A 27,956-nucleotide genomic window follows, 5' to 3' on the forward strand; every position below is an offset into this window, starting at 1 on the left:
AAAACACAGGAAAAACGAATTTTGACTGCACTGGGCCTTAACATAAAAAAATATTTTATTTTTTTAAAGTCAGTTATTGACATTGCAATGTTGAAACGCGGGCGTTTAATCTGAAGGTTTCCTCATTGCCATACGAGAGTGACGTCGTCGTTTGTGCTGCTGGCAGAACGAACGTCTCTGAACTACCGGATCAACATGGAGAGAAAAGGTAATCTTCATAAAGATACAAAATACAAACGTTTAAGCAGTTGTGCGTTAACATATTATTAACAAATGTCAATTGATGTCGTTTTTAAAGTTACAGTTCATTATAACGACGTAATCTTATGTACGAAGTATTTTGTGGAACTGCATCTACTGCTAAGCTGAACGCTAGGCACGCGTTGGTTCAGCTAGCTACCTTTTACTAACCAGTTAGCACCATCAACCTGGCCCCTACAATCATTGCTAACTGCTTCCATTTCATGTGCTTTTCATGAAAAAGTAATTGAGTAAACGTGGAGGGAATAATGCAATATTTATACGACAGATCTTCAGTGAGTGGTGGTTGCACGAAAGCTTGTTAACTAACGTTAGCTGGCCAAACATCGCAGTGGTTGTTCCTGTTTTAATAGAGGACGTTACTGAATATTTTCAATCACTATCTCACTTGTGTAATACGACCAGATTTTGATTCCTGCCTGTTTTCTGCGGTAATAGCTAGCTAGTTAACAACTGTGGCTAACGTTAGCTAGCTAGCTAATCATTTATTTGATACCTCAGCCAGCTTTCAAATGTCTTTGGCTAACTAACTTAGCTAGCTAGCACATAACGTTCAACCCAGTGAAGAAACATAGCCTCTAAAATACTGGTTAACCAGAAATGGGATAGTTAGCTAGATGATATTGAATAAATGTGTTTTTATCATTACATTTACAGTTCTAGCACTTCAAGCAAGGAAGAAGAGGGCGAAAGCAAAGAAGTCGAGCAAGAAGTGAGTATTTATGTAGTGTACTGTTAGCATGTCTCGCTACATTTGACACAGGGCATTTAGTTTGACCATAAGCATTGAATCAAGTATCCATAGGGTCCTAAAAAAGACCGACTGCGCGTTGTGGTCCAGTATGTCGACGACAGTCACATTACTAGACTGCACTTGCGGCAGTTGTACTGATGTCGCAGTACCCGTGATGTCGTGTATTTTTCGTTTGGATAAATTGTCAGTTGCCTGTCAAGTCAGTACATCCGTTTTCTACCACATACCATAAACACCCAGTTAATTATTTATTTAGGAATGAAACTATATGAGATGTTGTAGAAAAATGCATTTGTGTGAAGTTTCAGGGAAATACTTTAGATGTCATCTGTCCTTCGTTTCCATAGCAGCAGTTAATTGGTTGGCTTTGAGTGTGTGAACTATAACGTCCTCTGTTTGGTTTATTCTCTGTAGTCAGAAGGAATGCAGCATATCTGGAAATGTAATGAACTAATAACATCAATATTTACATAGTGACACAAACTGCCATCACACCAGTGTATAGTGTGACCATGACACGTCTAAGGTAGATATGGACATCTGAATGCATAGAGGAGGGCTACACCTGGGGCGCCCAAAGCACTTCTGGGTTTTGTTTCCATCGGATTGTTAATTGCACTCAGTTAATTGGTGTCCTAGGCCTACACTAAATCAGTCCCGAATTAGTAGGCAAGATTGAAAGCTGGCAGAAGTGTAACTGGCCTCGAGGGCCCGATTTTGAGTTGCACCGGCACATAGTTTAGTACAAATGTAGGTGACTCTTGGGCCTGCCCTGAACAAAAATATACCTTTTTAAAAAATCCTATGACACCCATTTTCAATATTCTGAATGATGTAGAGTATTTTAGTTAATGTTGAGATCGTTGTGGTTTACCCAACAACAGCCAAGCCAACCCACACCATGCCAGCAGACATCCTTTCTGTAGGCCAGATATTATGTAATGCCTAGCTGCTGTGCTGCTATTTAGAGGAGCAGGAGAACGATGAAGTCCTCAGCACGGGCCAGCTGAAGCACAACGTTATGGATGAGGGAAAATGCCCTGCCCTTGAAGTTATTATTCGTTTGTCAGTTCCTCCTTTTGCTGACCTAAACAATGCTAAATCGTTTATTTTAGTGTAAGAGCGCCTCTCATCAGACATCTATTGCCAACCTAGAAGTGTTTTGTCCTCTGTTTCACATTAATAAATCACATTTTAAACATTAACTTGAGTCATTTTGCTTATGTAATGTTGTCCTTCAAAACAATGGATTCGCACACTGTAGTCATCCTATGTACATGTGTGAACAACATTGTTTTATAGAGGATTATGCAATGGGTGGGTATAATCCTGAATGCTGATTGGTTAAAACCGCATTCCAACTGGTGTCTAGTCCACAAATTACAACCGGCTAAATTTAAGGCGTTGAAATGCCTATTTACTCTGTTCAATCTGACTGCGCAATCCACTGCAGGCAATTTATAAACTTGTTCTCTAGATTAAAAAGCATCTAAACTAACATTTTAGTTTTCAACAGCAGAGATTTGTATAAATCTTGTTGTCTGACTCTCCAACATTTGCAACATTGTTTCAATATTCAAATTCGATCTCCGGCTGTCCCATAGTAATGAACATGTTGGGATGAGACATACAGGTAGGCAGATTTTGTCAGCCAGTCATGAATCAGCATCGTTTTTATGGATATATTCAAAGAACTATCAATGGAAAACAGGTCAAATTAAATAGTGTAGCTAGTTTGCAGTCTTTCCAGCTTCAGTTTGAAGTGATTTTTGTGTTGTTGACTAGCTCCTCTCAACAACAGTGTCCTGACGAGAGAACACATTTTCTATGCCAGGCGAAATCGCACCTCATTAGCTCATTATTATGGATGTATCCAAATAAATGTCACTAGAAAACAGCTTATGCAAATGCACTACTTTGCTGTTATTCTGGCTGCACTTTTTGATGTGACTGTAAGTTAGCCATAGTTGGCTAGCTAGCAAGCAAGGGCTAAGAACGTTGCCAGCCAGTATGGCAATGGAACATCTAGAACAAACGACTGGGTCACGTCTCTGGCAACCAAACCGATAGAACGAACGACCAGCCGGCTTGGGTAGCAACCCTAGATTTGTGTCAAAACTATATCTTGTGGAAGAATGAATAGTATGAATACATTTATCAAAATGTTTTTAATGAAAATATGTAAATCATTTAAAAAAAAAAATTTGAATATGTAACCCATTGTATAAAAGTCATAATGCCCTCAAAGCTGGTGTTTGGAGGATATATCAGCATCCTCCTCACATCTGATTGGCTTGAAGGGCATTCTAGAGCGTGCATTATTTCCCTGTATAAACTGGGTGGTTAGAGCCCTGAATGCTGATTGGCTGACAGCCGTGGTATATCAGACCATATACCAAAGGTATGACAAAACATTTATTTTTACTGCTCTAATTACGTTGGTAACCAGTTTATAATAGCAATAAGGCAACTCATGGGTTTGTGGTAGCTAATATACCACGGCTAAGGGCTGTATCCAGGCATTCGGTGATGCGTCGTGCGTAAGAACAGCCCTTAGCCATAGTATATTGGCCATATACCACACCCCCTCGTGCCTTATTGCTTAACACAGTATATTTCACGGTAGAATTCAATGTCTATAGTTCATTCTTGCATATTTGAGCTGCTTTTGAAAGCAAAAGCCGAATTGAAAACATTATTGGCATTGTTGAATTCAATTTTCATAATGGCAAGCTAGTACTGATGGTTAACTAAACTAGTACTGATGGTTAACTAAACTAGCAAATATGTTGGTTTGGTTACCAAGGCAACTAGGGTAGCTATCTAGTAAACGTTCTAGCTACTTCTGTGGATGTTGGAACACATTTCTACCGGCAAATGTGTTCAATTATAGCCATGGTATAAAAGGGATAATCACCTCGGGGCTCTATGCGTTCTCTGGAAGATAATGCAACTCTGTGGAATATTGTTCATTATTTTTCATTATTTTCCATAGAACGCATAGCCCCCCCCCCCCCCCCCCCCACACACACACACACACCCACTGATTATCCCTCAGTTAGTGGGCTGTCACTCTACTGTGAGACGTCGTGAATGGAAAGGGTATAACAGTCCTGTATTAAATGTTAGTGTAATTGCCATGCAAGTATCACTCATCTCTGGAAAAATGTAATGTTTTCCCTGGAATGATGGTTATAGAATGTAGACCTAATACTGTGCTGTTATACAACAAGATATCATCTTAGTGCCAGTAGTAATATACATTAGTACTTCTGCCAGAAATACCAGAATGTTTTGTCTTGTACTATTTTCTGTGACTGAAAATAGTTCTACTAATGATTTTTAAGGAAAGGGGGAGAAAGTTGAACACTAAAGAGTTTCGGTAAATATTGTCCAACGCCTGTGCTACGTGCATAGGAGAAGGTCTCTAACCATTGTTCTGCGTGTCCTCCATCCAGACAGCCAGCCCACCCCAGGGGGGCAGCACCACAGCAGCAGCCCCAGCCAGAGGCTTCTCCCCAGGAGCCAGATGAGCCTGAGGAGATCCTAGGATCTGATGATGAGGAGCAGGAGGACCCCAATGACTACTGCAAGGGTGAGGGGATGACTGCTGCAAGGGTGGTGAGGGGATGACTGCTGCAAGGGTGGTGAGGGGATGACTGCTGCAAGGGTGGTGAGGGGATGACTGCTGCAAGGGTGGTGAGGGGATGACTGCTGCAAGGGTGGTGAGGGGATGACTGCTGCAAGGGTGGTGAGGGGATGACTGCTGCAAGGGTGGTGAGGGGATGACTGCTGCAAGGGGGGGGGTGTGACTATGATGAAGTGCCCTGCTAGTCTCTAGGGAGTTCCTGCAGTGTCTGCTTTCTTTCTGAGTTCTGGCTGTGTGGATAGAACTGACCAGAAAATTACGTTCCTTCCTAATATGTGAAACTTGCCACTGGTTTCAGGCAGAGCCAAGAGTTTAAAGTCGGCAAAGTCAACCAACTCATTGTATGACTTTTTAAAAGTAGAATGTTATTTCATTATTAGTCCTCTCTAGTTGTAATACATTACCTTGGGAGTCTACAATAGTCTACATTAGGTTATTTTGGACTTCAAGGCTGAGCCAATGACTCGTTTTAATGATGTTGGCTTTCCTACTGTCACTAATCTCCCTCTGCTGCGTGTCTAGGTGGCTACCACCATGTAAAGATAGGAGACCTGTTCAATGGGAGGTACCATGTGATCAGGAAGCTGGGCTGGGGACACTTCTCCACTGTGTGGCTGGCCTGGGACATCCAGTAAGATCACTTCTCATATCATTGTCTGTGAAGGCCTGAGATTGCATCACACTAGATTCTGATCAACAGATCTTCACAATTCCAGAAGCAGTATTTGTTAAATCAACATTTAATTTTTTGCTGAAATAATCCTATATTGCATAGAATCAAACATACATTGTCTTCTGTGTCAGCTTGATTGACTGACTGTTTGTTTTGTAGGGTGAAGAGGTTTGTGGCTATGAAAGTGGTGAAGAGTGCAGAGCATTACACAGAGACGGCTGTAGATGAGATCAAACTGCTCAGTTCTGTGAGTACTAACTTAGTCAATCATACTCACCAGCATGACATCAGCCTGATATTTTAATCTGTAAAATACTTCCTTTTCTTCCCTGTGCCTTTGTTTACCTTTCCTTTCAGACATTTATTCTGATAGGTTTTTTTAATTTCCTGTTTTTTGTTTTGTTTTTGTGGTTCGTAGGTGAGGAACACGGACCCTGACGATCCCAAGAGGGAGATGGTGGTTCAGCTACTGGATGAGTTCAAGATCTCCGGCATCAACGGGACTCATGTGTGCATGGTGTTTGAGGTGCTGGGGCACCACCTACTGAAGTGGATCATCAAGTCCAACTACCAGGGCCTTCCTCTGCCCTGCGTCAAGACCATCATACGACAGGTAATACCACAGGGCGTAGTCCTCCATACCGGGGCTATCCAAACCTAATCCTAGACCCTGTTGCTGATCAGGATTAGGGTCAATTCCATATCAATTCAGCAAGTTAACTGGGATTCCTTATTTCCTCCATGAAAAGCAATGAATTGAAATTGAATTGGCACCAACCCTGCTACTTATCCTTTACCTCATTGACCTTGTAAAGATTCATTTAAAAACGATTCAGTCCTATTTTTTTTTTAATGTCTTATCTACTTAAACTATCACAGGACCTCTGGCTGAAGTGAAATTGATTTCCAGACTTCCTTGACCAATGACCAAGAGGGATGGCAATATGGGACTAGTATTACTGAGTGGTGCAGCGGTCTGAGGCGCTAGAGGCGTCAATACAGCCCCACTCTTTCGATCTCGGGTTGTATCACAACCGGCCGTGATCAGGAGTACCATAGGGCGGTGCTCAATTGGCCCAGCGTTGTCCGGGTTAGGGGAGGGTTTGGCCGGGGCAGGCCGTCATTGTAAATAAGAATTTCGTTCTTTAACTGACTTGCCTAGTTAAATAAAGGTTAAATAAAGTAATTGGTGCCCATTGTGCAGGTTCTCCAGGGGTTGGACTACCTTCACACCAAGTGTGAGATCATCCACACTGACATCAAGCCAGAGAACATCCTGTTGACGGTGAATGAGCCATACGTGAGGAGGTTGGCCGCCGAGGCTACGGAGTGGCAGAAAGCAGGGGCTCCCCCACCCTCAGGGTCCGCAGGTAGGGGTTAAGCACCCCACAGACGCACCGCACAGATGCCGACACACAGACAGCAGCACTCGTGCAACAGTTCCCCAAAATATGGTACTTTGCTGTACAGCAGTATGTTGATTTGTCTCTGTTCTATTTTCAGTCAGCACAGCTCCAGCTCCAAAAGCAGTAAGTCTCCCCTTTTCACTCATTGCCTTGGCTAACAATTTCAGCCATTCAGTGTTACTGTGCTACTGCAGCCACAACCAGTAGCTATTGTATTCAGTAAACCCTGTTGACGTCTGTCCTGCTTCCTCTTCCTCTCCAGACGACCAAAATGTCCAAGAACAAGAAGAAGAAATTAAAGAAGAAGCAGAAGCGTCAGGCGGAGCTGTTGGAGAAGTGCATTCTGGATCTGGAAGAGATGGAGAAGGCTCCGGAGAGGGAGGAGGAGGATGATGATGAAGAGGATCCGGAGTCTCCCGTATCTCCCAAGCAGCAGCGGCCATATTGTGCTCCTCTCAGACAGGTCTCCTTACAGGAAGTAGCCAGCCAAGACACAGCAGGTGACTTTCTGTAATTCAATTCAATACTACTTTATTGTCACTCAAGGGGACGTTAGTATTTTTCAATCATGGGCCTGGAGATCCACACTGGGTTGTACAGCTTTTTGCTCAGCAGTGATGCACCTGATTCAACTAATCTACTAATTATCAAGTCCTTGATTAGTTGAACCAGCCGAGCTGGGACAAAAGCCTGCACACCCAGTTGGGTCTCCCAGATTAGGATTAAGAACACAGAATTAGACTAATTAGAAGGGAACTACTAGTCCAGCCTCCACTAGATCTAATGTTATTTTCTCATTTACCCAGGATGCATTGCGGGTGCAGAGGTGACGCGGTTAGGACCAGAAGGGATAATAACAGACGCAGAAGTGAACTGTAACGGCCTTCATCCTGAGGAAGAGGACGATAAAACGGAGGAGAGGAAGGCACAGTGGAGAGAGCAAGACCAACACAACGGTAACGTAGACCAAACAGAGGATTGTCCTCTTCTTCAGGAGTCTCCACCACCTCAACCCGTGTATAACGGCCTGGTGGCCCCGGATACCCCAGAGAGTGAGGAGGGGAGTGGAGCTCTGACCTGGAAGGTGGCTGAAATAAAGACTAAAGCATCCGAGTCTGAGACGAAAAGCTTTGATGGCCAGGAGGAGCTATCGCCAGAGGAGCAGAAGAATCAGGAAAGGAGTCAAGTAGAAGTGACAGAGGAGGCGCAGGGCAGGAGTTGGAAGGAGCAGAACAGGAGTCGTGGGGAGGAGGAGGTGCTGGAGAACGCCCAGTTTGGAGAACAGGAGAGTCTGAAGGATGGTGAGTAGACAGTCGGGATGGTGAGTAGGCAGTCGGGGTGGTGAGTAGGCAGTCGGGGTGGTGAGTAGGCAGTCGGGATGGAGAGTAGGCAGTCGGGATGGAGAGTAGGCAGTCGGGATGGAGAGTAGGCAGTCGGGATGGAGAGTAGGCAGTCGGGATGGAGAGTAGGCAGTCGGGATGGAGAGTAGGCAGTCGGGATGGAGAGTAGGCAGTCGGGATGGAGAGTAGGCAGTCGGGATGGAGAGAACACGGGTATCAAAAATCAGATATCTGTATTTTTAAACAGGCGGATTTTGGATTATTATGCTAATTCGATTTTGGCGTGGGCGTCGACTGTAGTAGAGTACGTTGTTGTATTCCTTCTTTATTTAACGGTCAGATCAGTGTTGTAATGGCTGCTTGCTGAGTTTCTCTTCTCTCTTTCTCGATGCAGCCAAACTAGCAGCGGGGAACCTCCTGGTGAACCCCCTGGACCCACTCAACGCAGACAGACTGAAGGTCAAGATAGCGGACCTGGGAAACGCCTGCTGGCTGGTGAGTATCTGCAGATGACCTAAGGGATTTCCTGCTTAAGTCTTCCCCGGGCATTAATGTCGCCTGCTTGCTTGAGTTTGCCAATGGAATAATCCTCCCCCGTCCCCAAAAAATCAGAACTCCGCCCCAGCACCCTCCAATCAAACGTGGACAGTAATTCAAAAAGAAAACCACTGTTTGAACCCAGTTCTGCAATAGCAGTCTCATTGACCTGGCTTCCCCTTGCCCCTTTCTGTCTCCTCCGCAGCACAAGCACTTTACGGAAGACATCCAGACGAGACAGTACCGTTCTCTAGAGGTGCTCATAGGGTCTGGCTACAACACACCAGCTGACATATGGAGTACAGCCTGCATGGTAAGACTGGACAACACACTTTACAACATTTTAAAACCAGTAAATAAACGGAAAAGTAGAAGAGATTAATTTAGTCGTTTCCTTGCTGTAATTGGATGTAGTCTTGGGTGGATCACGAAGCTACGACGGACTAGAATTCCCTTTTACTAGCCATGTGAATTTCCCCACTTGGGATAATTAAGCAATAAGGCACGAGGGGGTGTGGTATATGGCCAATATACCACAGCTGAAGGCTGTTCTTATGCACTGCGCAACGCGGAGTGCCTGGATACAGCCCTTAGCCGTGGTATATTGGCCATATACCACAAACCCCTGAGTTGCCTTATTGCTATTATAAACTGGTTACCAACGTAATTAGAGCAGTAAAAATAAATATTTTGTCATACCTGTGCTGTACGGTCTGATATACCACAGCTGTCAGCCAATCAGTATTCAGGGCTCGAACCACCCAGTTTATAATGGAGGATAATTGACTCGTACACTGTCTGCTTCCTGCCATTAGGTTGTCTGTGTTTTGGTGTTTATTGTTTCCTTCTCTGCAGGCGTTTGAGCTGGCCACTGGGGACTACTTGTTTGAGCCCCATTCCGGGGAAGATTACTCCAGGGACGAAGGTAGTTATGCAGCCGAATATTAATCTGCTTGATTTGAATATATGTTTAGTAGTCTAATTTTAGAAGGTTGCCTCTGTGCTAATCTTACATAGGCCAGATAATTATTAGAATCAGGTATCAGCTGAATCCGGTTATTTACAACTGGGGTTGGAGTTAAAACCCACAGGAGGGTCGGCTCTCCAGGAACAGGGTTGTAGAGCCCCGTTGTAAACCTACAGGAGGGTCGGCTCTCTAGGAACAGGGTTGTAGAGCCCTGTTGTAAACCTACAGGAGGGTCGGCTCTCTAGGAACAGGGTTGTAGAGCCCTGTTGTAAACCTACAGGAGGGTCGGCTCTCCAGGAACAGGGTTGGAGAGCCCCGTTGTAAACCTACAGGAGGGTCGGCTCTCCAGGAACAGGGTTGTAGAGTCCTGGTGTAAACCTACAGGAGGGTAGTTCTCCAGGAACAGGGTTGGAGAGCCCTGGTGTAAACCTACAGGAGGGTCGGCTCTCCAGGAACAGGGTTGTAGAGTCCTGGTGTAAACCTACAGGAGGGTAGTTCTCCAGGAACAGGGTTGGAGAGCCCTGGTGTAAACCTACAGGAGGGTATCTCTCCAGGAACAGGGTTGTAGAGTCCTGGTGTAAACCTACAGGAGGGTAGCTCTCCAGGAACAGGGTTGGAGAGCCCTGGTGTAAACCTACAGGAGGGTAGCTCTCCAGGAACAGGGTTGGAGAGCCCTGGTGTAAACCTATAGGAGGGTAGCTCTCCAGGAGCAGGGTTGGAGAGCCCTGGTGTAAACCTACAGGAGGGTAGCTCTCCAGGAACAGGGTTGGAGAGCCCTGGCCTACAGAGAAGAGATATTTTAGATTCTTGACATTAACCGTTTTCATACTGTGAAATACCTTCCCGAAATATTAATAGGTTTTCATTCAATCTTTTCTTGTCACTTTGGGGTTTACTTGGTCCTAAATATTAATATATGCATTAATGATTAAAAACCAACAGTTATACTTTATGCAGTAAGTGATGTGTACATTCAATGGTGTACAATACCGTGCAATGCATTTGATGGTACAATATTGATTAGTAGTCTAGTTGACAGTAAAGACTACAGTGATTTTGTAATTGGTTTAATAGCCATCTGGATACATTGTTGTAGCATGTGTCAGCTAGCCTGGGCCTGTTCATTACTGTAGCCAGCTGGTCTATCATAGTCATACCATGTGTTTAAATGGAGAGATGAAGTTGTTGACTATAGCACGTTGTGTGGTATTGTAGCTGGCTATATGTCAGCTATAGTCAATCCTAAAGGGCCAGTTTCCCGGATTATTTTAAAGCCTTGACTTGGACTGGAGAGTATGTGCAGATTTAACATTGAAAGTGTTTGTTTTTTTAACCTATCCACCCCTCTTTTTACAGTCTTCCTGCTACGTAATAACCTGCTAGGTGTCATTAACCTATCCACCCCTCTTTTTACAGTCTTTCTGCTACGTAATAACCTGCTAGGTGTCATTAACCTATCCACCCCTCTTTTTACAGTCTTTCTGCTACGTAATAACCTGCTAGGTGTCATTAACCTATCCACCCCTCTTTTTACAGTCTTCCTGCTACGTAATAACCTGCTAGGTGTCATTAACCTATCCACCCCTCTTTTTACAGTCTTTCTGCTACATAATAACCTGCTAGGTGTCATTAACCTATCCACCCCTCTTTTTACAGTCTTTCTGCTACGTAATAACCTGCTAGGTGTCATTAACCTATCCACCCCTCTTTTTACAGTCTTTCTGCTACGTAATAACCTGCTAGGTGTCATTAACCTATCCACCCCTCTTTTTACAGTCTTTCTGCTACGTAATAACCTGCTAGGTGTCATTAACCTATCCACCCCTCTTTTTACAGTCTTCCTGCTACATAATAACCTGCTAGGTGTCATTAACCTATCCACCCCTCTTTTTACAGTCTTTCTGCTACGTAATAACCTGCTAGGTGTCATTAACCTATCCACCCCTCTTTTTACAGTCTTTCTGCTACGTAATAACCTGCTAGGTGTCATTAACCTATCCACCCCTCTTTTTACAGTCTTTCTGCTACGTAATAACCTGCTAGGTGTCATTAACCTATCCACCCCTCTTTTTACAGTCTTCCTGCTACGTAATAACCTGCTAGGTGTCATTAACCTATCCACCCCTCTTTTTACAGTCTTTCTGCTACATAATAACCTGCTAGGTGTCATTAACCTATCCACCCCTCTTTTTACAGTCTTTCTGCTACGTAATAACCTGCTAGGTGTCATTAACCTATCCACCCCTCTTTTTACAGTCTTTCTGCTACGTAATAACCTGCTAGGTGTCATTAACCTATCCACCCCTCTTTTTACAGTCTTCCTGCTACGTAATAACCTGCTAGGTGTCATTAACCTATCCACCCCTCTTTTTACAGTCTTTCTGCTACGTAATAACCTGCTAGGTGTCATTAACCTATCCACCCCTCTTTTTACAGTCTTTCTGCTACGTAATAACCTGCTAGGTGTCATTAACCTATCCACCCCTCTTTTTACAGTCTTCCTGCTACGTAATAACCTGCTAGGTGTCATTAACCTATCCACCCCTCTTTTTACAGTCTTCCTGCTACGTAATAACCTGCTAGGTGTCATTAACCTATCCACCCCTCTTTTTACAGTCTTTCTGCTACGTAATAACCTGCTAGGTGTCATTAACCTATCTACCCCTCTTTTTACAGTCTTTCTGCTACGTAATAACCTGCTAGGTGTCATTAACCTATCCACCCCTCTTTTTACAGTCTTTCTGCTACGTAATAACCTGCTAGGTGTCATTAACCTATCCACCCCTCTTTTTACAGTCTTTCTGCTACGTAATAACCTGCTAGGTGTCATTAACCTATCCACCCCTCTTTTTACAGTCTTCCTGCTACGTAATAACCTGCTAGGTGTCATTAACCTATCCACCCCTCTTTTTACAGTCTTCCTGCTACGTAATAACCTACTAGGTGTCATTAACCTATCCACCCCTCTTTTTACAGTCTTCCTGCTACGTAATAACCTGCTAGGTGTCATTAACCTATCCACCCCTCTTTTTACAGTCTTTCTGCTACGTAATAACCTGCTAGGTGTCATTAACCTATCCACCCCTCTTTTTACAGTCTTTCTGCTACGTAATAACCTGCTAGGTGTCATTAACCTATCCACCCCTCTTTTTACAGTCTTTCTGCTACGTAATAACCTGCTAGGTGTCATTAACCTATCCACCCCTCTTTTTACAGTCTTCCTGCTACGTAATAACCTGCTAGGTGTCATTAACCTATCCACCCCTCTTTTTACAGTCTTTCTGCTACGTAATAACCTGCTAGGTGTCATTAACCTATCCACCCCTCTTTTTACAGTCTTTCTGCTACGTAATAACCTGCTAGGTGTCATTAACCTATCCACCCCTCTTTTTACAGTCTTTCTGCTACGTAATAACCTGCTAGGTGTCATTAACCTATCCACCCCTCTTTTTACAGTCTTCCTGCTACGTAATAACCTGCTAGGTGTCATTAACCTATCCACCCCTCTTTACAGTCTTTCTGCTACGTAATAACCTGCTAGGTGTCATTAACCTATCCACCCCTCTTTACAGTCTTTCTGCTACGTAATAACCTGCTAGGTGTCATTAACCTATCCACCCCTCTTTTTACAGTCTTTCTGCTACGTAATAACCTGCTAGGTGTCATTAACCTATCCACCCCTCTTTTTACAGTCTTTCTGCTACGTAATAACCTGCTAGGTGTCATTAACCTATTCACCCCTCTTTTTACAGTCTTCCTGCTACGTAATAACCTACTAGGTGTCATTAACCTATCCACCCCTCTTTTTACAGTCTTTCTGCTACGTAATAACCTGCTAGGTGTTATTAACCTATCCACCCCTCTTTTTACAGTCTTCCTGCTACGTAATAACCTGCTAGGTGTCATTAACCTATCCACCCCTCTTTTTACAGTCTTCCTGCTACGTAATAACCTGCTAGGTGTCATTAACCTATCCACCCCTCTTTTTACAGTCTTTCTGCTACGTAATAACCTGCTAGGTGTCATTAACCTATCCACCCCTCTTTTTACAGTCTTTCTGCTACGTAATAACCTGCTAGGTGTCATTAACCTATCCACCCCTCTTTTTACAGTCTTCCTGCTACGTAATAACCTGCTAGGTGTCATTAACCTATCCACCCCTCTTTTTACAGTCTTTCTGCTACGTAATAACCTGCTAGGTGTCATTAACCTATCCACCCCTCTTTTTACAGTCTTCCTGCTACGTAATAACCTGCTAGGTGTCATTAACCTATCCACCCCTCTTTTTACAGTCTTTCTGCTACGTAATAACCTGCTAGGTGTCATTAACCTATCCACCCCTCTTTTTACAGTCTTCCTGCTACGTAATAACCTGCTAGGTGTCATTAACCTATCCACCCCTCTTTTTACAGTCTTTCTGCTACGTAATAACCTGCTAGGTGTCATTAACCTATCCACCCCTCTTTTTACAGTCTTTCTGCTACATAATAACCTGCTAGGTGTCATTAACCTATCCACCCCTCTTTTTACAGTCTTTCTGCTACGTAATAACCTGCTAGGTGTCATTAACCTATCCACCCCTCTTTTTACAGTCTTTCTGCTACGTAATAACCTGCTAGGTGTCATTAACCTATCCACCCCTCTTTTTACAGTCTTCCTGCAACGTAATAACCTGCTAGGTGTCATTAACCTATCCACCCCTCTTTTTACAGTCTTCCTGCTACGTAATAACCTGCTAGGTGTCATTAACCTATCCACCCCTCTTTTTACAGTCTTTCTGCTACGTAATAACCTGCTAGGTGTCATTAACCTATCCACCCCTCTTTTTACAGTCTTTCTGCTACGTAATAACCTGCTAGGTGTCATTAACCTATCCACCCCTCTTTTTACAGTCTTTCTGCTACGTAATAACCTGCTAGGTGTCATTAACCTATCCACCCCTCTTTTTACAGTCTTTCTGCTACGTAATAACCTGCTAGGTGTCATTAACCTATCCACCCCTCTTTTTACAGTCTTTCTGCTACGTAATAACCTGCTAGGTGTTATTAACCTATCCACCCCTCTTTTTACAGTCTTCCTGCTACGTAATAACCTGCTAGGTGTCATTAACCTATCCACCCCTCTTTTTACAGTCTTTCTGCTACGTAATAACCTGCTAGGTGTCATTAACCTATCCACCCCTCTTTTTACAGTCTTCCTGCTACGTAATAACCTGCTAGGTGTCATTAACCTATCCACCCCTCTTTTTACAGTCTTCCTGCTACGTAATAACCTGCTAGGTGTCATTAACCTATCCACCCCTCTTTTTACAGTCTTTCTGCTACGTAATAACCTGCTAGGTGTCATTAACCTATCCACCCCTCTTTTTACAGTCTTTCTGCTACGTAATAACCTGCTAGGTGTCATTAACCTATCCACCCCTCTTTTTACAGTCTTTCTGCTACGTAATAACCTGCTAGGTGTCATTAACCTATCCACCCCTCTTTTTACAGTCTTTCTGCTACGTAATAACCTGCTAGGTGTCATTAACCTATCCACCCCTCTTTTTACAGTCTTCCTGCTACGTAATAACCTGCTAGGTGTCATTAACCTATCCACCCCTCTTTTTACAGTCTTTCTGCTACATAATAACCTGCTAGGTGTCATTAACCTATCCACCCCTCTTTTTACAGTCTTTCTGCTACGTAATAACCTGCTAGGTGTCATTAACCTATCCACCCCTCTTTTTACAGTCTTTCTGCTACGTAATAACCTGCTAGGTGTCATTAACCTATCCACCCCTCTTTTTACAGTCTTCCTGCTACGTAATAACCTGCTAGGTGTCATTAACCTATCCACCCCTCTTTTTACAGTCTTCCTGCTACGTAATAACCTGCTAGGTGTCATTAACCTATCCACCCCTCTTTTTACAGTCTTCCTGCTACGTAATAACCTGCTAGGTGTCATTAACCTATCCACCCCTCTTTTTACAGTCTTTCTGCTACGTAATAACCTGCTAGGTGTCATTAACCTATCCACCCCTCTTTTTACAGTCTTTCTGCTACGTAATAACCTGCTAGGTGTCATTAACCTATCCACCCCTCTTTTTACAGTCTTCCTGCTACATAATAACCTGCTAGGTGTCATTAACCTATCCACCCCTCTTTTTACAGTCTTCCTGCTACGTAATAACCTGCTAGGTGTCATTAACCTATCCACCCCTCTTTTTACAGTCTTCCTGCTACGTAATAACCTGCTAGGTGTCATTAACCTATCCACCCCTCTTTTTACAGTCTTCCTGCTACGTAATAACCTGCTAGGTGTCATTAACCTATCCACCCCTCTTTTTACAGTCTTTCTGCTACGTAATAACCTGCTAGGTGTCATTAACCTATCCACCCCTCTTTTTACAGTCTTTCTGCTACGTAATAACCTGCTAGGTGTCATTAACCTATCCACCCCTCTTTTTACAGTCTTTCTGCTACGTAATAACCTGCTAGGTGTCATTAACCTATCCACCCCTCTTTTTACAGTCTTCCTGCTACGTAATAACCTGCTAGGTGTCATTAACCTATCCACCCCTCTTTTTACAGTCTTTCTGCTACGTAATAACCTGCTAGGTGTCATTAACCTATCCACCCCTCTTTTTACAGTCTTTCTGCTACGTAATAACCTGCTAGGTGTCATTAACCTATCCACCCCTCTTTTTACAGTCTTCCTGCTACGTAATAACCTGCTAGGTGTCATTAACCTATCCACCCCTCTTTACAGTCTTTCTGCTACGTAATAACCTGCTAGGTGTCATTAACCTATCCACCCCTCTTTACAGTCTTTCTGCTACGTAATAACCTGCTAGGTGTCATTAACCTATCCACCCCTCTTTTTACAGTCTTTCTGCTACGTAATAACCTGCTAGGTGTCATTAACCTATCCACCCCTCTTTTTACAGTCTTTCTGCTACGTAATAACCTGCTAGGTGTCATTAACCTATTCACACCTCTTTTTACAGTCTTCCTGCTACGTAATAACCTACTAGGTGTCATTAACCTATCCACCCCTCTTTTTACAGTCTTTCTGCTACGTAATAACCTGCTAGGTGTTATTAACCTATCCACCCCTCTTTTTACAGTCTTCCTGCTACGTAATAACCTGCTAGGTGTCATTAACCTATCCACCCCTCTTTTTACAGTCTTCCTGCTACGTAATAACCTGCTAGGTGTCATTAACCTATCCACCCCTCTTTTTACAGTCTTCCTGCTACGTAATAACCTGCTAGGTGTCATTAACCTATCCACCCCTCTTTTTACAGTCTTTCTGCTACGTAATAACCTGCTAGGTGTCATTAACCTATCCACCCCTCTTTTTACAGTCTTCCTGCTACGTAATAACCTGCTAGGTGTCATTAACCTATCCACCCCTCTTTTTACAGTCTTTCTGCTACGTAATAACCTGCTAGGTGTCATTAACCTATCCACCCCTCTTTTTACAGTCTTCCTGCTACGTAATAACCTGCTAGGTGTCATTAACCTATCCACCCCTCTTTTTACAGTCTTTCTGCTACGTAATAACCTGCTAGGTGTCATTAACCTATCCACCCCTCTTTTTACAGTCTTTCTGCTACATAATAACCTGCTAGGTGTCATTAACCTATCCACCCCTCTTTTTACAGTCTTTCTGCTACGTAATAACCTGCTAGGTGTCATTAACCTATCCACCCCTCTTTTTACAGTCTTTCTGCTACGTAATAACCTGCTAGGTGTCATTAACCTATCCACCCCTCTTTTTACAGTCTTCCTGCTACGTAATAACCTGCTAGGTGTCATTAACCTATCCACCCCTCTTTTTACAGTCTTCCTGCTACGTAATAACCTGCTAGGTGTCATTAACCTATCCACCCCTCTTTTTACAGTCTTTCTGCTACGTAATAACCTGCTAGGTGTCATTAACCTATCCACCCCTCTTTTTACAGTCTTTCTGCTACGTAATAACCTGCTAGGTGTCATTAACCTATCCACCCCTCTTTTTACAGTCTTTCTGCTACGTAATAACCTGCTAGGTGTCATTAACCTATCCACCCCTCTTTTTACAGTCTTTCTGCTACGTAATAACCTGCTAGGTGTCATTAACCTATCCACCCCTCTTTTTACAGTCTTCCTGCTACGTAATAACCTGCTAGGTGTCATTAACCTATCCACCCCTCTTTACAGTCTTTCTGCTACGTAATAACCTGCTAGGTGTCATTAACCTATCCACCCCTCTTTACAGTCTTTCTGCTACGTAATAACCTGCTAGGTGTCATTAACCTATCCACCCCTCTTTTTACAGTCTTCCTGCTACGTAATAACCTGCTAGGTGTCATTAACCTATCCACCCCTCTTTTTACAGTCTTTCTGCTACATAATAACCTGCTAGGTGTCATTAACCTATCCACCCCTCTTTTTACAGTCTTTCTGCTACGTAATAACCTGCTAGGTGTCATTAACCTATCCACCCCTCTTTTTACAGTCTTTCTGCTACGTAATAACCTGCTAGGTGTCATTAACCTATCCACCCCTCTTTTTACAGTCTTCCTGCTACGTAATAACCTGCTAGGTGTCATTAACCTATCCACCCCTCTTTTTACAGTCTTCCTGCTACGTAATAACCTGCTAGGTGTCATTAACCTATCCACCCCTCTTTTTACAGTCTTTCTGCTACGTAATAACCTGCTAGGTGTCATTAACCTATCCACCCCTCTTTTTACAGTCTTTCTGCTACGTAATAACCTGCTAGGTGTCATTAACCTATCCACCCCTCTTTTTACAGTCTTTCTGCTACGTAATAACCTGCTAGGTGTCATTAACCTATCCACCCCTCTTTTTACAGTCTTTCTGCTACGTAATAACCTGCTAGGTGTCATTAACCTATCCACCCCTCTTTTTACAGTCTTTCTGCTACGTAATAACCTGCTAGGTGTCATTAACCTATTCACCCCTCTTTTTACAGTCTTCCTGCTACGTAATAACCTACTAGGTGTCATTAACCTATCCACCCCTCTTTTTACAGTCTTTCTGCTACGTAATAACCTGCTAGGTGTTATTAACCTATCCACCCCTCTTTTTACAGTCTTCCTGCTACGTAATAACCTGCTAGGTGTCATTAACCTATCCACCCCTCTTTTTACAGTCTTCCTGCTACGTAATAACCTGCTAGGTGTCATTAACCTATCCACCCCTCTTTTTACAGTCTTTCTGCTACGTAATAACCTGCTAGGTGTCATTAACCTATCCACCCCTCTTTTTACAGTCTTTCTGCTACATAATAACCTGCTAGGTGTCATTAACCTATCCACCTCTCTTTTTACAGTCTTCCTGCTACGTAATAACCTGCTAGGTGTCATTAACCTATCCACCCCTCTTTTTACAGTCTTTCTGCTACGTAATAACCTGCTAGGTGTCATTAACCTATCCACCCCTCTTTTTACAGTCTTTCTGCTACGTAATAACCTGCTAGGTGTTATTAACCTATCCACCCCTCTTTTTACAGTCTTCCTGCTACGTAATAACCTGCTAGGTGTCATTAACCTATCCACCCCTCTTTTTACAGTCTTTCTGCTACGTAATAACCTGCTAGGTGTCATTAACCTATCCACCCCTCTTTTTACAGTCTTCCTGCTACGTAATAACCTGCTAGGTGTCATTAACCTATCCACCCCTCTTTTTACAGTCTTTCTGCTACGTAATAACCTGCTAGGTGTCATTAACCTATCCACCCCTCTTTTTACAGTCTTCCTGCTACGTAATAACCTGCTAGGTGTCATTAACCTATCCACCCCTCTTTTTACAGTCTTTCTGCTACGTAATAACCTGCTAGGTGTCATTAACCTATCCACCCCTCTTTTTACAGTCTTTCTGCTACGTAATAACCTGCTAGGTGTCATTAACCTATCCACCCCTCTTTTTACAGTCTTCCTGCTACATAATAACCTGCTAGGTGTCATTAACCTATCCACCCCTCTTTTTACAGTCTTTCTGCTACGTAATAACCTGCTAGGTGTCATTAACCTATCCACCCCTCTTTTTACAGTCTTCCTGCTACGTAATAACCTGCTAGGTGTCATTAACCTATCCACCCCTCTTTTTACAGTCTTTCTGCTACGTAATAACCTGCTAGGTGTCATTAACCTATCCACCCCTCTTTTTACAGTCTTTCTGCTACGTAATAACCTGCTAGGTGTCATTAACCTATCCACCCCTCTTTTTACAGTCTTCCTGCTACGTAATAACCTGCTAGGTGTCATTAACCTATCCACCCCTCTTTTTACAGTCTTTCTGCTACGTAATAACCTGCTAGGTGTCATTAACCTATCCACCCCTCTTTTTACAGTCTTCCTGCTACGTAATAACCTGCTAGGTGTCATTAACCTATCCACCCCTCTTTTTACAGTCTTCCTGCTACGTAATAACCTGCTAGGTGTCATTAACCTATCCACCCCTCTTTTTACAGTCTTCCTGCTACGTAATAACCTGCTAGGTGTCATTAACCTATCCACCCCTCTTTTTACAGTCTTAATGCTACGTAATAACCTGCTAGGTGTCATTAACCTATCCACCCCTCTTTTTACAGTCTTCCTGCTACGTAATAACCTGCTAGGTGTCATTAACCTATCCACCCCTCTTTTTACAGTCTTTCTGCTACGTAATAACCTGCTAGGTGTCATTAACCTATCCACCCCTCTTTTTACAGTCTTCCTGCTACGTAATAACCTGCTAGGTGTTATTAACCTATCCACCCCTCTTTTTACAGTCTTTCTGCTACGTAATAACCTGCTAGGTGTCATTAACCTATCCACCCCTCTTTTTACAGTCTTTCTGCTACGTAATAACCTGCTAGGTGTCATTAACCTATCCACCCCTCTTTTTACAGTCTTTCTGCTACATAATAACCTGCTAGGTGTCATTAACCTATCCACCTCTCTTTTTACAGTCTTCCTGCTACGTAATAACCTGCTAGGTGTCATTAACCTATCCACCCCTCTTTTTACAGTCTTTCTGCTACGTAATAACCTGCTAGGTGTCATTAACCTATCCACCCCTCTTTTTACAGTCTTTCTGCTACATAATAACCTGCTAGGTGTCATTAACCTATCCACCCCTCTTTTTACAGTCTTCCTGCTACATAATAACCTGCTAGGTGTCATTAACCTATCCACCCCTCTTTTTACAGTCTTTCTGCTACATAATAACCTGCTAGGTGTCATTAACCTATCCACCCCTCTTTTTACAGTCTTCCTGCTCCGTAATAACCTGCTAGGTGTCATTAACCTATCCACCCCTCTTTTTACAGTCTTCCTGCTACGTAATAACCTTTTAGGTGTCATTAACCTATCCACCCCTCTTTTTACAGTCTTCCTGCTACGTAATAACCTGCTAGGTGTCATTAACCTATCCACCCCTCTTTTTACAGTCTTTCTGCTACATAATAACCTGCTAGGTGTCATTAACCTATCCACCCCTCTTTTTACAGTCTTCCTGCTACGTAATAACCTGCTAGGTGTCATTAACCTATCCACCCCTCTTTTTACAGTCTTCCTGCTACGTAATAACCTGCTAGGTGTCATTAACCTATCCACCCCTCTTTTTACAGTCTTCCTGCTACGTAATAACCTGCTAGGTGTCATTAACCTATCCACCCCTCTTTTTACAGTCTTTCTGCTACGTAATAACCTGCTAGGTGTCATTAACCTATCCACCCCTCTTTTTACAGTCTTCCTGCTACGTAATAACCTGCTAGGTGTCATTAACCTATCCACCCCTCTTTTTACAGTCTTCCTGCTACGTAATAACCTGCTAGGTGTCATTAACCTATCCACCCCTCTTTTTACAGTCTTTCTGCTACGTAATAACCTGCTAGGTGTCATTAACCTATCCACCCCTCTTTTTACAGTCTTTCTGCTACGTAATAACCTGCTAGGTGTCATTAACCTATCCACCCCTCTTTTTACAGTCTTTCTGCTACGTAATAACCTGCTAGGTGTCATTAACCTATCCACCCCTCTTTTTACAGTCTTTCTGCTACGTAATAACCTGCTAGGTGTCATTAACCTATCCACCCCTCTTTTTACAGTCTTCCTGCTACGTAATAACCTGCTAGGTGTCATTAACCTATCCACCCCTCTTTTTACAGTCTTTCTGCTACATAATAACCTGCTAGGTGTCATTAACCTATCCACCCCTCTTTTTACAGTCTTTCTGCTACGTAATAACCTGCTAGGTGTCATTAACCTATCTACCCCTCTTTTTACAGTCTTTCTGCTACGTAATAACCTGCTAGGTGTCATTAACCTATCCACCCCTCTTTTTACAGTCTTCCTGCTACGTAATAACCTGCTAGGTGTCATTAACCTATCCACCCCTCTTTTTACAGTCTTTCTGCTACGTAATAACCTGCTAGGTGTCATTAACCTATCCACCCCTCTTTTTACAGTCTTTCTGCTACGTAATAACCTGCTAGGTGTCATTAACCTATCCACCCCTCTTTTTACAGTCTTCCTGCTACGTAATAACCTGCTAGGTGTCATTAACCTATCCACCCCTCTTTTTACAGTCTTCCTGCTACGTAATAACCTGCTAGGTGTCATTAACCTATCCACCCCTCTTTTTACAGTCTTTCTGCTACGTAATAACCTGCTAGGTGTCATTAACCTATCCACCCCTCTTTTTACAGTCTTTCTGCTACGTAATAACCTGCTAGGTGTCATTAACCTATCCACCCCTCTTTTTACAGTCTTCCTGCTACATAATAACCTGCTAGGTGTCATTAACCTATCCACCCCTCTTTTTACAGTCTTCCTGCTACGTAATAACCTGCTAGGTGTCATTAACCTATCCACCCCTCTTTTTACAGTCTTCCTGCTACGTAATAACCTGCTAGGTGTCATTAACCTATCCACCCCTCTTTTTACAGTCTTTCTGCTACGTAATAACCTGCTAGGTGTCATTAACCTATCCACCCCTCTTTTTACAGTCTTTCTGCTACGTAATAACCTGCTAGGTGTCATTAACCTATCCACCCCTCTTTTTACAGTCTTTCTGCTACGTAATAACCTGCTAGGTGTCATTAACCTATCCACCCCTCTTTTTACAGTCTTCCTGCTACGTAATAACCTGCTAGGTGTCATTAACCTATCCACCCCTCTTTTTACAGTCTTTCTGCTACGTAATAACCTGCTAGGTGTCATTAACCTATCCACCCCTCTTTTTACAGTCTTTCTGCTACGTAATAACCTGCTAGGTGTCATTAACCTATCCACCCCTCTTTTTACAGTCTTTCTGCTACGTAATAACCTGCTAGGTGTCATTAACCTATCCACCCCTCTTTTTACAGTCTTCCTGCTACGTAATAACCTGCTAGGTGTCATTAACCTATCCACCCCTCTTTACAGTCTTTCTGCTACGTAATAACCTGCTAGGTGTCATTAACCTATCCACCCCTCTTTACAGTCTTTCTGCTACGTAATAACCTGCTAGGTGTCATTAACCTATCCACCCCTCTTTTTACAGTCTTTCTGCTACGTAATAACCTGCTAGGTGTCATTAACCTATCCACCCCTCTTTTTACAGTCTTTCTGCTACGTAATAACCTGCTAGGTGTCATTAACCTATTCACCCCTCTTTTTACAGTCTTCCTGCTACGTAATAACCTACTAGGTGTCATTAACCTATCCACCCCTCTTTTTACAGTCTTTCTGCTACGTAATAACCTGCTAGGTGTTATTAACCTATCCACCCCTCTTTTTACAGTCTTCCTGCTACGTAATAACCTGCTAGGTGTCATTAACCTATCCACCCCTCTTTTTACAGTCTTCCTGCTACGTAATAACCTGCTAGGTGTCATTAACCTATCCACCCCTCTTTTTACAGTCTTTCTGCTACGTAATAACCTGCTAGGTGTCATTAACCTATCCACCCCTCTTTTTACAGTCTTCCTGCTACGTAATAACCTGCTAGGTGTCATTAACCTATCCACCCCTCTTTTTACAGTCTTTCTGCTACGTAATAACCTGCTAGGTGTCATTAACCTATCCACCCCTCTTTTTACAGTCTTCCTGCTACGTAATAACCTGCTAGGTGTCATTAACCTATCCACCCCTCTTTTTACAGTCTTTCTGCTACGTAATAACCTGCTAGGTGTCATTAACCTATCCACCCCTCTTTTTACAGTCTTCCTGCTACGTAATAACCTGCTAGGTGTCATTAACCTATCCACCCCTCTTTTTACAGTCTTTCTGCTACGTAATAACCTGCTAGGTGTCATTAACCTATCCACCCCTCTTTTTACAGTCTTTCTGCTACGTAATAACCTGCTAGGTGTCATTAACCTATCCACCCCTCTTTTTACAGTCTTCCTGCTACGTAATAACCTGCTAGGTGTCATTAACCTATCCACCCCTCTTTTTACAGTCTTCCTGCTACGTAATAACCTGCTAGGTGTCATTAACCTATCCACCCCTCTTTTTACAGTCTTCCTGCTATGTAATAACCTGCTAGGTGTCATTAACCTATCCACCCCTCTTTTTACAGTCTTCCTGCTATGTAATAACCTGCTAGGTGTTTATTGTACATGGTTGTTATGAGTAAATCTATGATCATGTGATGTTGACTACCTACCTTCATTCCTGTCTTTATTTCCCCCTCAAACTATTGGAGCTGTAGTTCTGTCAACACCACATCCTCTCCAGTTCCCCACGCCCTCTACTCATCTCCCTCCTCCTCCTCCCTCATTCGCGCTTCATCTCTTCTCCTCCTCTGATTCTGTGCGAGGCTTTTTGCTCATACTTGTGTACGTTGAGTAACTTTAAACATTTTTCAATTTGGCACAGCTTGATTTGATTCAGTGGAACGTTTAGGTATTTGCTGAGGTAGGTGGAAGCTAGCCCAGGGCTAACTGTCATAAGCTACAGCTCTCCATCTGCTACAGCCAGGTGTTGACTACTCACACCTTGAATCTGAACACCTAGTTATAGATTGGCCCGACGTTGTGCGTGTGGACACGTTTTACTCGTGAGTACCAGAAGTCCTCACAAGAATCATAAAGAAGCTCAAATTCAGAAGTGGGGACTGTCCTCACTTGTTTTTAAAGGCTATTATAGGGTTAGGAGTAAGGGTTAGGAGTAAGGGTTAGGAGTAAGGGTTAGGAGTAAGGGTTAGGAGTAAGGGTTAGGAGTAAGGGTTAGGAGTAAGGGTTAGGAGTAAGGGTTAGGAGTAAGGGTTAGGAGTAAGGGTTAGGAGTAAGGGTTAGGAGTAAGGGTTAGGAGTAGGAGTAGGAGTAAGGGTTAGGAGTAGGAGTAAGGGTTAGGAGTAAGGGTTAGGAGTAGGAGTAAGGGTTAGGAGTAGGAGTAAGGGTTAGGAGTAGGAGTAAGGGTTAGGAGTAGGAGTAAGGGTTAGGAGTAGGAGTAAGGGTTAGGAGTAGGAGTTAGGAGTAGGAGTAGGAGTAAGGGTTAGGAGTAGGAGTAAGGGTTAGGAGTAGGAGTAAGGGTTAGGAGTAGGAGTAAGGGTTAGGAGTAAGTTGTAAGGGGTAGGAGTAAGGGTTTAGGGAAAATAGGATTTTGTATGTCAAGTATAGTAAGACATAGGTGAATTGGTTAGAAGATCCTCAGATCAATTCACCTAAATCAACTGATCATTAAAATACCATGTCCATTTATCTTACTGGCTTGTAATATCTGCGTGCGTGTAGCAGACATTGTCTTCCTTCTGCTTCGTGACTTCAGTCTACTGAAACTAGTTTCTGCCATAGAGAGAAATCTCCCGAGAGGATGGTGTTAAATGGATTATCTCTATGGTTTCTGACAGCTCTGTTCCAAAGGCTGAAGGTGTTCAGTTGGTAAAGATACTGTGGTTGTCGTCTACGTGTGCTTCATGTCATACTATGTTCTCATTGTCTTTAATATTGTTTTATTTAACCTTTTTATTTAACTAGGCAAGTCATTGAAGAACAAATTGTAATTTACAATGACAGCCTACACCGGCCAAACCCAGACGAAGCTGGGCCAATTATGCGCCGCCCTATGGGACTCAATCACGGCCAGTTGTGATACAGCCTGGAATCGAACCAGGGACTGTAGTGACGCCTCTAGCGCTGAGATGCAGTGCCTTAGACCGCTGCGCCACTCGGGAGCCACAAAATATGCTGCCACTTGCTTCTTTCTTCATCTCTGCTTCCTCCTTGCTTTCTCATTTCTCTCTCTTTTATATATATATATATATATATATATACTCACAGCTCTGATTTATTGAGTTGTTGGGAAAAGTTCCCCACCACTATGCACTGAGTGGGATATTCTCCCAGGAATGGTTCACCAGAAGAGGTACTGTTTGTCTGTGGCCAGCACTGGGGGATGTGGGGAGGTAGAGCAGGCAAGTTCCTCTGACAGCACCAGGAGACCCAACTGCTACATTCCAAATGTCAACACTTGTATACTACGTAGAATCACAACCACTTTAAATCCAGTCTCTGTCATGTATAGGTGTTCTCTACTTAGTTTTAGGCAGCTGTCTTGGTACTGTTTGACAGGTAGTTATAGGGATTGTACACCCCAAAATAAAAGGCGGGTTCCTCAAAGTGCTGTTAGACTGACCCCTTCACCATCACCCAGGGTGGGCTTGTGACTGACTGGCACACCAAGTCTGATGACTGTCTCGTCCTCTTCTCTTCCCCCTGTCTCTCGTTGTGTCTGTGCAGACCACATTGCATTGATCATTGAGCTGCTGGGGCAAGTCCCACACAAACTCGTAACAGCTGGGAGATATTCCAAGGATTTCTTCACCAAGAAAGGTAAAGCAAAGCGGTTATGTAAGGTTTTTAAATGACCTATCTCTCCTTTGTTGTAAATCTATGCGTGTATTTCATAGTGCCAATAATTTTTTGGGGTTGGATTTTCTTGTATGCTGTAATTTTAAAGGAAAGCTTTTAGTAACGGTCTTGAGTGGTGTGTGATGGTGGTGAGTCTTGTCGTGTGCTGTGGTGATGTGAAACGCTGTCTGACTGGCTGGCTGACTGCCGTCTCTCTCTGTCTAATCCTTCTATGTGTCTCTGAGGCTGACTGTCTCTTAACTTCTCTTTCCTAGGGGACCTGAAGCACATCACCAAGCTGAAGCCCTGGGGGTTACTAGAGGTGCTGCAGGATAAGTACGAGTGGTCCAAAGAGGAGGCTGATTGTTTCGCTGACTTCCTCCTCCCCATGCTGGAGCTGGTACCAGAGAAGAGGGCCACGGCTGCAGAGTGCCTGCGCCATCCCTGGATCGCCCCCCAGTGACGGCCCCCAGTACTGCAATACAAAACACCTAGGGCCTCTTCAGTAGGCAAACGTTTTTGAATGTTGCAGCTAATTTGAATGACGAGCTGACTTATCTCATTTTTTTACTTGTCATTGAGGCATGTTTGTTCTCCGTTACGTTCGTTCCATAACGTTTTGCCCTGCTGAATGCGGCCCGGTTTGCCCCTGATAACCTTCCAACCACTGCAATGTAAAACCCCGGGGCTATGTTCAGGAGTATGTAACGTTACTGAACGTTCAGATAAAAATGTATGGTGTCGAACACATGATCATCTGTCAGAGTAGGGAATCGTGTCTGCTCTTTTCATTACATTTCTATCTGCAATATTCCATTTTGTCATTTTAGTCATTTAGCAGACATTCTTATCCAGTGTGTCTGCTGCTAGACCAGTGTTTCCCAACTCCGGTCCTCCAGTTCCCCCAACAGCCCAACTCCGGTCCTCCAGTACCCCCAACAGCAGCCTTTTGTTGTAGACCTGGACAAACCTACCTGATGCAGCTCATTGAGGACCTGATGAATAGTTGAATCAGGTGTGCTTATCTGAGAATGTGTACTCTGGTGGAGTTAGGAAATACTGTGCGAAATGACTCCAAATGTGAAAGTAGCGTTTCACGTCCCTGAATTACAACCCTAGATGTATACCCTCTAGTGGAGGCATCTGGCCACTGGGATGCAAATTAAACCTCTTACAAGAGACTTGTTGCAACAGATCACTTTCCAATTGGATCATCTGAGATGGCTATTTATTTTTGGTTTGTATTCTTACATTTTGTTATTATTATCATCATCCTATATTTGTTTCTCTTTTTTTTTGTTGTACTGATGTTTAAGAAGCCAGTAGACAACATTGACCATAAACCAATCATTTTGGTGGTCCAGAATTCTGTGCTCTGTACACTTCTCACCCATATACACTATATATAAAAAGTATGTGGACACCCCTTCAAAATTAGTGGATTCGGCTATTTCAGCCACACCCGATGCTGACAGGTATATAAAATCAAAGCACGCAGCCATGCAATCTCCATAGACAAACATTGGCAGTAGAATGAATGGCCTTACTGAAGAGCTC

At 43.3% G+C, this 27,956-nt stretch overlaps 1 protein-coding gene across 1 annotated transcript; it reads left to right on the forward strand.

Annotated features, from left to right (window-relative positions):
- The first annotated feature begins 144 nt into the window (after window positions 1-144).
- On the forward strand, window positions 145-27,889 carry LOC120061503 (SRSF protein kinase 1-like). Its single transcript, XM_039011384.1, has 15 exons — window positions 145-208; window positions 919-973; window positions 4,474-4,610; window positions 5,187-5,295; window positions 5,497-5,584; window positions 5,756-5,950; window positions 6,542-6,707; window positions 6,841-6,866; window positions 7,006-7,243; window positions 7,550-8,044; window positions 8,478-8,578; window positions 8,826-8,933; window positions 9,476-9,545; window positions 26,289-26,381; window positions 26,675-27,889. The coding sequence occupies exons 1-15, from the start codon at window positions 196-198 to the stop codon at window positions 26,860-26,862; spliced, it is 2,082 nt and encodes a 693-aa protein (XP_038867312.1). The 5' UTR covers window positions 145-195; the 3' UTR covers window positions 26,863-27,889.
- Window positions 27,890-27,956: the final 67 nt, after the last annotated feature.

Source organism: Salvelinus namaycush, chromosome 16 (genome assembly GCF_016432855.1).
Source record: "Salvelinus namaycush isolate Seneca chromosome 16, SaNama_1.0, whole genome shotgun sequence".
Classification (NCBI taxonomy): domain Eukaryota; kingdom Metazoa; phylum Chordata; class Actinopteri; order Salmoniformes; family Salmonidae; genus Salvelinus; species Salvelinus namaycush.

What these genes read in the sequence shown, in the direction of transcription:
- LOC120061503 (XM_039011384.1), top strand. An exon ending in GCAAAGAAGTCGAGCAAGAA is followed by an intron (nt 974 to 4,473) that starts GTGAGTATTTAT and finishes TCCTCCATCCAG; the next exon opens with ACAGCCAGCCCACCCCAGGG. An exon ending in CCCACCCTCAGGGTCCGCAG is followed by an intron (nt 6,708 to 6,840) that starts GTAGGGGTTAAG and finishes TTCTATTTTCAG; the next exon opens with TCAGCACAGCTCCAGCTCCA.